Consider the following 11,187-nt stretch of genomic DNA (forward strand, 5'->3'; position numbering starts at 1 on the left):
CAAAACTTCACCTTTGTTTAATTAAAAAAATGCTTTGTTTGGTTTACACTTAATAATGTTATTTTCTGTTCTTCACATTATCAGAGACATTAACTTAGTGTATTTTTTTCCTGCAAATCCATTTCCTTTCTGTGTAACATCTAGCTGTTGCTGCACCATCATCACTGAGGTAGGCACATCCTTCACTCCCTCTCATGCCAAACCTGCAACAAAGGGGTTAACCATTATGGAGTCATGTGATTTCTTCCTTGCCCACCGACACCTTTAAACAAAAATTCTACTTATCTAAAGTGCTGAAAGGTATGCTGTCACACAGTTCTCTCTTGCTAGTGTTGAAATACCTATACTAATTTGGATCAAAAGAGTTTCTTTTCCAAGAATTTGTACATGTTGAACTGGCATTAGGTTGGTTACATGTAATCAGTGGAGCTACCAGTTCACATAAACCGATGGTTTTCAATTAGGGGTGATTTTGGTTCCAAACCAAGGGACACTTGACAATATTTGGAGATGTTTTTTATTGTCACAAGCAGAGGCAGAAGTCAAGCAGAGTGGACAGTATATCCAGGGATGCTGCCAATGCCCTACAACACACAAAGAAAAGTGCCCCCTTTCCACGACAGAGAAGTATTCAGTACAAAATATCAGTAGTGTTTCTATTGAGAAACTCTAACATAAACCAAGTGGCTAAGTGACTTAGAGTCACCATTTGGGATGTGTACACACATTTTCCAAATTATAATGCTAAAGATATGAAGCCCATGACAAATTGCATAATAGCGAAATTGCAAATAAAATCAGATTAAAATGAACATCAAATTGAAATTGAACTGTAAAAGACATCAGAAAATAGGCAACAAAAAGTTTAAAGAAGAGTCATATAATTGGACAAGATAGTTTATTATCAGATGAAAGTTTCAATTGGGGTGGGGGGAGTTGTGTGTATCAATCTCAGGTCTTTATTTCCAAAATAGCCAACTAGGAGATCTGTTCCCTTATATCTTAATTTCCAACCTTCATGGTTGCCTCCTTGAATGAATCTCAATATATATTCAATCTCCCCTCCATCTTTCTAACATGTGCAAAAATCTTGGGCTCTGGAGAATTTTAGCTAAAGCATAAGTCCTAGAGAAGGCTGCACTATCTAAATTTAAGTGATCCCGGAAAAAAATAAACTCACGATTTGGTAAATATAGCTCCATCTACCCATTGTCCTGTTCGATTTTTTGCCATCTTCAGACCAATCCAGTGATCAGAACTGCATTTGTATCGCCTAAGAAAATTCTTTAGAGACAAAGTTAATTTCAAAACCATACACGCCAATTTTTACGACGACCTACTGTGTACCTCTTGTTCTGTAGGTTGTGAAGTGCAAGGCAACAATTATTCAACTCCTGGCTTCACTAGAAAATAGCCATGGAGTTTTTAGAAAGTACTTTATTTTTCCTATGACCTTCAGTTTTCTTTGTGAAACAAGTATGTTAGACACATTTTCTTTAGATATGATTCCAAATTGATAAATGTTCAATTTGAAAATCTATTCCTTCACAGTTTTCAAACTGTAAGCTCCTAGAAAGCCAAGTTTGAAATTGAGCTCTTGCACGGCGTTTCCAATTACCAGATATTTATTATACTATTTGTCCACTTCCCAGTAAATAGTAGTAGCTTCATTTTAGTGTTATGTTTTACTTCAGTTTATCTCCCCAAACTACACATGTAAATACACACACATACACATCCTCATATATCTAGTTTCTTTAGAACCTAATTATCAAATTTTATTTTTCTGCTAAACATTTAAATTTCCAAATACGTAATTCAGAAATAAATACAATGCTTTTTTCCTGACATTTCTCCTGCTGATGCATTGTTTAACTTACCTCGCCCTTGCTTAACCCTCGACCTTTTTCTTTAATCATAGAGTTATATTAAAGTCCTGGAGGCTACTCTGCTACTAAACAGCTTGGATACTATAAGCTTCACACTGCATCACTCTACTTTTCAATTTAAGATAAATATAAAGGAGTTAGGCCAGATCACAACGCTATGGTCAAATCCTATCTACCCCAACTTTACAAAAGTTACACCTGTAACTTTTGACATTTTAATACACTATCTTCACAGCATTGTGTAAACTAGAAAAAAAATTAGTTGGGCTAAGTTTTGGCTTTACAAATAAACAGATTAATAAAAACGCCGTCCTACATTCAAAGGCCTTCATTTACAGGAAAGTAACGTAAACATAATGTTAGAAAATATTCTACTAGATACGGAGAAGCTATGAGTGTGATAAATACAATGTGGAATTGGAACTTACAGAAAAAAACATATGAGTTTTTAAGAGAAACTTTGACACAGGATGTGCTCTAAGGCAAGAGTAGAATATTACGTGTAAATGCAGATGGCCAAGGAGAAGAGGGTAATTCATAGTCTAGACTCAGGAAAGAACTTCAGGAAAGAACTTCAGGAAAGGCTTCAGGCGAGAGCTTGACTGGTCTTGGTGACAGAGAACTGGGAGATGTGTTTCCTAGTCCTGCTCTATGAAAAATGTTAACATTTATTTGCTCAATAAAAGCTTGCCCCGTTTTAGCCCCTTGTTAGAAGTGCAATAATTCTAAATAGGTGGAAATAGATATAAAAATATTTTGTAAGACAAACTTTATCTCATATTATTTTGTAATTAAAGTTCACATTTAAATTAAACTATTTTAAATCATCTATTAAAATTCTTATGCAAATTTCTTCTCCACTCCACAGACAGCTTTACTTCATTCTGTTTGTCACTTAAATTTTGCCAGTGTATGTAGTACATATGGTCATCCATGATCTTCAAAATATATCAGGATATGTTATGATCAGTGTTTTTTCTTCATCCAGACAGTACAAGCATTCTTCCTTGATAGATTTGAAGATTTCTTTTAAGTTCAAAACCAATTATTTTTATATACTTCTTGTCTTCACATTCCATGATCCTCACTATTTATTTAGTCAATCTTTGCAGACAATATTCCTACAGTGGATATATTTACTTTAATATTGATTGTCTTTACATTTCTTCATCTTTCATTTTATTAACACTCATTATTTTTCCATCTCACTGCTAGTTTAGCTTTCTTTCCACCAAGAGGAACTGTAAGGAACAGTCACAGTATTTCTCAATACTCCTGCAAAATTCAGCAGTGACATTATTGACTACAGAAGCCCTTCCTATGATGTTAAGCTTGCACCTTAATTCTTGATTTGCAATATCTACTCCTAATTCATCTAGCTTTCAACATTTTATTACCTTTTGTTTCTTGCAAAATAGTTTTGTTTCCTTTCACTGACCTATAAATTGGCTCTGCCTGATTCACATGCATTTAAATTTGAACCAATCTTCAGGCAGATTGCATAAATAAACTTTCTTCACCACAGAGGGTTCACCACAATTGTCTTTTAACAATGTCGACTGTTGCGCTATTCTGCTTTTCATTGAAACACTTCTCAATAGCATATTATTTGCAAAAAAATATTTTTAATCAAGTCATATTACCTCTTATATTTTCTTTTCATTCTTAAAGAGACCAAACAAAGGTAAGTAAACATGTATGTTTACAATATAAATGACTAGGGGAAAGAACAAATTTCACGAATGCAGAGGTGCAGTTTTTCAATCCCTTGTTAAAGTTCTTGGAGAGCCTCTTTACTCATAGAGATTTTGTCATGTAAATCAAAATTTATTCAACAAGGATCCGTTAGACTTTTCATTTGTACCTGCTTTGCACAATAATGCTAAGGATAAAATTTCAGAGAAGACATGGTATCTGCTCACTGAAAACTTATACTCTGGTCTAGGCAGAAATTTTGATTTTCCTCTCTATTGCATTACTGGTAGAGAGTGTTCTAATGGGAGCTGCCATGGGACCTCAGAGACAGACAGCAAAACAAAATGGAGAAGTCAGAGGAAAGTTTCTCTCAGGAGGTAGAATGGAGAATCCCCTCCTTTCTCTGACAATTCTCCTTTCTTGGGGGAGTACTGGCTCTTAAAACGTTGTCAAACATTATCAAGCTCTTCTGTGTACACTCTTTAAAATATAAAGATAGATATTAAGTCTACTACTTGATGTTAGTCTTACATTCTTCAAACAAAGCATCACTAGGTATTTCACCTTTGTGTCACATGGCATATTCTGAACACCTTCAATATTCTGCATAGATAGGCATGAGTGAAAAGACTTCAAGACTATGATGGTATTTGAATATTTCTAATGTTCTGACTCAAGAAAATTCACAAAGAATGTATATTAAATTACTTACCATTTCTTCTGTGTTGTCAATTATAGTTAGGTCAGCATGTTGAGTGGAACAGTTGTATTTACTTGAATTCCAGTCTCCTTCTTCTTTAGAAAAATAATAGCATTTGTTTTGGAAACCAATCCAACCATATGGGCAAAAACTCTGAGAATCTTGAGTTAGTTTAACTGGAAAAGAGACAAATACATATCTTTTTTTTTTTTTTTTTTTTTTTTTTTTTTTTTTTTTTTTTTTTGAGACGGAGTCTCACGCTGTTGCCCAGGCTGGAGTGCAGTGGCGCGATCTCGGCTCACTGCAAGCTCCGCCTCCCGGGTTCCCGCCATTCTCCTGCCTCAGCCTCCTGAGTAGCTGGGACTACAGGCGCCCGCCACTGCGCCCGGCTAATTTTTTGTATTTTTAGTAGAGACGGGGTTTCACTGTGGTCTCGATCTCCTGACCTTGTGATCCGCCCGCCTCGGCCTCCCAAAGTGCTGGGATTACAGGCTTGAGCCACCGCGCCCGGCCGACAAATACATATCTTACGGGCCATATAGAATAATAAGCTACTGAAAATATGTTTTGAGATCACTGCACACAGGTTTTTGATGTAAAAGATTATGGTCACTACAAAATTTGTGTATCTATTATATGATAGGTTGGAAAAAAATTTATATCTTTGTCATGTCAGGTCAAATGACAGTAGTTTAAGATTTATCAGGGCATTTATATTTCTTTCAACTTCAACTTCAGTGATATACAGGTCTTCCAGGAGCCACCAGAATTATTCTACTTGTGTAACTTACCCTCACCATTTCTGGGTAAATGAAATAAAAGGAAGTCCAAGCATTAACTAAGAGTAATCCAAGTAATAATTTGTATTAGTCACCAATGAATCTAAATACATGATTTAATCTACAAAGAAGCAACAAAAATAATAAAGCAAAATACAAAATAAGTTGGACCGCTCGTTGTCAGCTAAGAATCACCATCACTGTAATGCTTTGGGTTATCCAATGAATGGAACTCACAGGGGATTTGGAAGGTGAAAGTAAAGCAGAAGGTATAATTCCTGGAGACCATGAGCATAGGAACTTCACAGGTCTTTCCATGTGTTGCCCTGTTGCAGTCTTGGCAGCTAGATATCTTAGCTTCTTAGACGTTCCTCCAAATGTGTTAGTGTGTTATGCCAATATTCTTAGTGACCATTTCTCATCCAGCTTGTAGCACAGCCCCAGCCTTCAGCCATGCATCACTTCTAGATGTTCCCACATTCACATTATCCCTAATTTCTATAGTAAAGCCTTATTCTCATAATATGTGTTTGTATTTTGGAACACACCCAGACTGAATCAGTTTTGGGTACCAAACATAATTCTAAGGAAACAGAACCTTGAGGATGAGATATGGTGTTACTTTTTAAACATAATTCACTTTAAAGGCATCGATCCAACTACCAGTTATAAATAGAATGCTGATGGCAGTGGAGCACAGTGGCAAAATAATTAAATTATCACCTATAGTCATCTGGTGCCAAGAGTCTATAGAAGATAAAATTTTATATACATACACCGTGTGTATATATATGTATATAGGTATGTGTACATATAAGGGTATATATATATATACATATACACATATGTGTATATATCTCTCTCATATACTAATATAAATTAGTGTTTGCGTTACCCTTAGATCATGCTATGATTTCATTATATTTCATTTACCCAGAAATGGTAAGGATGACCTTTACATGTAGAATAATTCTGGTGCCTCCAGGAAGATATATCACTGAAGTTGAAGTTGAAAGGAATATAAATGTCCTAATAAATCCTAAACTACTGTCATTTGACCTAACATGACAAGACATGAAATTTTTTCAACCTGTTATATGTTAGATATACAAATTTTGCTGTGACCATAATCTTCTACATCAAAATCCTGTGTATCTTCAATGATCTCAAAACACAGTAGCATCCAAACTTCTGGGATTCAACTAAACTTGTGGGACACAGCAACTCCCTTAAAGCTTACAGGAAAATTCATTGGCTTCAGATTATGTTTTAGAAATGATGAAAGACTTTTTGAAAAGGTAATTATCTTACCTTACAAAGTTAATAATACTGATAAATTAAAACCAAAGTAGAAAGACACAATTTAAAAAACAAAAAGAACAGAAATCAATTGAATAAAAAATTAATGCCAAATAGAAGAAAAGTTTAAAGTCATAAGATGACTTTTGTTGAATACTCTAAAACAAGGTTGATCACTAGGAAAACTGATTTTAAAAAATGTAAAAGTGAGAGATAAAAACACAAATTAGCAACACAAAGAATGAAAAAGTAGAGAAATTTCTAGAAGAACACAATTTAACACAACTGACAAGATAAAAGCAGTACTTCTAAATAATACTATATCTAGTTAAAAATTGCATCTTTAATTTTAAAAAATTTCACAAAAAGAAATCTCCCTGTCCAGATGGCTTCAGTTAGAAATACTTCTAATCATTTAGGAAAGGCATAACAGCAACATTATACACACTCTTTCAGAAAATAGGATAGGAGGGAATACTTTCCAATCAAATTTTAGAAGCCATCACAATCACATCAATACCCGACAATAGTATTGAAAGAAAGAGAAATTATAGGTCGATCTCTTATGAAGACATAAGATGTATGTGCATACATCTTAAACAAAATACTATTCAGTTTAATTGAAGACTGTTAAAAGGTTAATAGGTTATGATCAAGTTGAATCTATCACAGAAATTGAAGATTATCTTAATATTACAAAATCTGTATAGTTCTACATATTAGCAGAGAAAAGAAAGTATCTCAATAGATCAAGATAAAGCATTTGACATTTTAAATTAAATTAAAGGGAAGTAAATACAACACCTTTAATCTAATTAAGAATATCTGCAAATGCTACTACTTAATTGGGAAATATTAAAAACCTCTTTATTGATTTAAGAATGAGACAAACATGTAAGCTGTCACTACTTACACTCAACCTTGTACTTGAAGTTATAACCTGTAAAATAAGAGAATACAACGAATAAAAAAGGCATAAAGTTTCCAACAGAATAGGTAAAACAATTATTATTTTCAGATAATGTAAATTTTTACATAGAACCCACAAAAGAAACTGAAGACAATTTATGAAAATGAATAGTTAACTATAGCAAATTTGCTATGTGAGGCTTATATAGGTATATATTAAATATATAGCAATAATTTTTATAGGCCAGCAACAGACTAAATAGGAAAATAAGGTTAATGAAAATACTTCTATGTTACTTACAATTGCATTATAGAGCATCGAGTCTTTAAAAAATAAATTTAAAGGATGTGTGTGAAATCTATTATGAAAGCTATAAAAATTGCTGGCAGAAATTATGGAACACCAAATTAATATTTTAAATGTATGGCTCAATATTAAGATAATGGCTCCATGAAAACCGACTATGGTTTAATGCAATCTCAATCAAAATTATAGATAATTTATATGGCAGCTTAAAGGATCTAAAATGCTCCAGGTAAACTTGAAGAATAAAAATAAAACTTTCAAACATTTAAACAACCAAACATCAAGAGTTATTATAAACTGACAGTGTTAAGACAGAATGATACAGACACAAAGATAGATAAAATAGAGTAAGTTAATATAATAAAATTTTAGCAAAAATGACCTTCACCTACACAGCTAGATTGATGACAAAGACCAATTGCAGTTAAATAGGGAAAGTATAGTCTTTTTAATAAGCTGTTTCAGGTTGAAAGTTTAACTAAATGGGAAATAATGCATCCTAATATCTATCTTCTAATATTTATAAAAATAAATTTCAAGAGGATTATGTTTTGGAAAGTGAAAGGAAAATAGAAACCCTACAAAAATATTTTTATGTCTTTGAAGTAAAGTGAATTTCATAGGATGAAAAATGTAGTGACAATAGGGAAAAACATAATTACACTACTTTAAAATTCAGAAGCTCTGTTGATTGAAAGACATGATACAGCGGGTAAACTTCAGCTTCATAGTTAAAGAAGATATTTGCAATACCTATAGAGTCTCATCTAGAATATTGAACAACTCTTATGAACCAAGAAGAAAAAGACAGCTAACTCACTACAATATAGGGAAAGTATTGAAACATTCCAGTCACAAAATATTACACCTAAACAAACAGCAGTTATGAAGGTACTGAACAGTATTGATCATCAGAAAGACGTCAAAGCCAAAATTGAGTAACAACATGCACTCATTGGAATGGCAAAAATTGATAAAACCAACAATAAAGCATTGACATGGCATGGAGCAATTGGCAACTTCTGCTGAGATTATCTACTATTTTTGGTAAAATATACTTAAGTTAATCTATGCATATTCTGTGCTTAATAATTCTTATAAGTATATCTCAAGTTATTTCCAGTATTCATTAAAAGACAAAAAATATAAAATTATACAGTTGTTCCAAACCACCCAGTTTGCAATAGTCAAAATGTAACACAATCCAAATGTTCATCAAAAGTGATACATAGCAGTGAATGCACTACACTAAACATCTGCTAATACAGCCTGAGACCAACTCAGCATGCCTTCTGTTTTTGTACAACCACCAGGTAGAAATAACTTTTACATTTTAAAAAGAAAGAAAGTAATCAAAATAATTAAAAAGGAACACTATTTTGTGACATATAAAATTTTATAATATTTACATTTCCATGTTCAATTTTATTGACACACAGTCATGGCCAATGTCTATGCATTTTCTATGGTTGTGTTTCTATGAAGAATTAAGTAGCTGCAGCAGAGACCGTATGGCCAAAAAAGCATAAAATATTTACTATCTGGGTCTTTTCATAAAAAAAATTCAACTTTTTTCTATAATAGTGAGTTAATGAACTTCTGCTACCTATTATGACATTGAAAAATCACACAAGCATAATGTTGAATAAAAGGAAAAAGATACAAAGATACATACAAATTGCATGATTGTATTTATGATACATGCAAATTGCATATTGTATTTTATATGTATTTACATTTGATTGTATTTGTATAAAATTTTTTAATAGACGAAACTAACCTATAACAATAGAAGTCAACATAGTGATTAACATAGGCAAGAAAGTGTTGAATAGAAGTGAGATTATCAGGGTGAATAATTTTACTACAATAATTTTGGTATCTCTGATGCCTTACATAGGTCATGTAATTAATAAAATTTATTCATTTGTACCAAATAAATGTTATCATGTATAATGGGAAGATAATGAGATACTGAGAAAAGATCATGACTGAGACAGAAAAGAATAGGATCATACATAGAAAGTCATGAAAAATAAAATAAAGGATGTAACTTACCTACATATACAGCAATAATATTAGTTATTATTATTAAAGCAGCACCAACTATAAAACACTTTTTATGTTTGGTCATCATACCTGAAAAATAAAAATAAAGACATTTAGGAGACTTCTGGCTCCAAAATGATGGCATAAAAGTAAGTTGGCTTTAATGTCCCCCACAGAAAACAACAACAAAACATTAGTGCTGTGATTATCACCAGCAATGCCCCAGAACTCAAATGTGAGGAGACAATTCCTGCAGCCACAGAAAAGTGAAAAATCAACAAAAAACTCCATACCAATAATAGAATTAGAGTTCCACATCCATGAGGCCTCTCCCGGCAATCTTCCTGGTACCCAAGGGCATGGAAACATCATTTCTATACTGGAAAGAGTGAGATCAAGATGGATAACCAGCTTCCCCATCAGCTTGAATTCCCTGGCAGGAAACTTGCCCCTGCCTTAACATTTGGGAAGCATCAGGGCTGCCTGAACGAGGACAGGCAGAGACAAAGTGGGGAGGCAGGACTACCATCCCCAGTACCAGAAACTCTGTTACTTGACCAAAGGAGATGCCAACTTAGAGTGGTCGTCAAGGAGCATCATGCTATAGGAGATTCGTTGCATAGGTCCCTTGGGCTGGAACTCCTAGTCAGTTTTCCCACACTACTGGGATATCCCCTTTGGAAGCTCCCCCATTTGGTATGGGTGGCACTCTAATTGTTTACTAGAACCAAGGCAAACCTGGGTTAAGGCACCATGTAGTCTTAACAAGGAGGCAGAAACCTAGCCCCTCTCCAAAAAAATCAACAGGCAAATTACAAAGAATATTTAAGCAAACATACTCAATATAAACCACAACAAGCCATATGGAATCATTCAACACAAAGACATAGATGAATATCCATAAGAAGCAAGAGCAAACAGGGAACTGTGATATCCCCAAATGGACAAAGTTGGAACCAGAGACAGACCTTAATGAAATGGCAATATGAGAGCACTTGTACCAAGCATTGAAAATAGTAATTTTAAGAAAACTCACTGGTCTCTAAAATAACACAAAAAACAATTCACAGATTTATCAGAGAAATTTAACAAAGGGATTGAAATAATTTTTGAAGATCAAAAAGTGATATTGAAACTGAAACATACATTTGCTGAACTGAAAATTTTACTAGAGGCTCTCAAAAGAGAATGGATCAAGAAGAAGAAATAATCAGTGAGCATGAAGATGGGCTTTCGAAAATACAAAAGGAAAGGAGAAAAAAAGAATAAAAATGATTAAAACTGAATGAAGAATGCCTACATGTTATAGAAAATTATGCAAAAGACCACATCTAAGAATTGTTGGTGTTCAAGAGAGAGTTAAGCTAGAGCAAAGGGTATAAAGCCTATTCAAAGAAATAATAGCAGAAAGCATTACAAAGCTTGAGAAAGAGATAAAGATTCAGGTAGATAAAGGTCAGAGAACACTAAACAGATTCCGACTCTAACAAGACTATCTCTAGGCATAGAATAATCAAACTCTCAAAGGTCAAGGAAAAAGAGAGGATCCTAAAATCAGCA

The 11,187-nt window shown here is 33.5% G+C and overlaps 1 protein-coding gene across 2 annotated transcripts in view; it reads right to left on the reverse strand.

The window, feature by feature from the left end:
* The window catches only part of LOC105499912 (C-type lectin domain family 2 member B), a 15,640-nt gene continuing 4,453 nt past the window's right edge, over positions 1-11,187 (reverse strand). The window contains exons 2-6 of one of the 2 annotated variants that reach the window (XM_011772781.3): positions 9,921-10,006; positions 9,637-9,717; positions 4,297-4,460; positions 1,181-1,284; positions 1-203 (exon numbers count right to left, since the gene is read on the reverse strand). In XM_011772781.3, the coding sequence (XP_011771083.1) occupies positions 95-203; positions 1,181-1,284; positions 4,297-4,460; positions 9,637-9,717; positions 9,921-9,999 (537 nt within the window). In that variant the 5' untranslated portion in view covers positions 10,000-10,006 and the 3' untranslated portion in view covers positions 1-94. The remainder of the gene's footprint in view (positions 204-1,180; positions 1,285-4,296; positions 4,461-9,636; positions 9,718-9,920; positions 10,007-11,187) is intronic. The other variant, XM_011772783.3, reaches the window with a different exon arrangement.

This window comes from Macaca nemestrina, chromosome 10 (genome assembly GCF_043159975.1).
Source record: "Macaca nemestrina isolate mMacNem1 chromosome 10, mMacNem.hap1, whole genome shotgun sequence".
In the NCBI taxonomy this organism is placed as follows: Eukaryota; Metazoa; Chordata; class Mammalia; order Primates; family Cercopithecidae; genus Macaca; species Macaca nemestrina.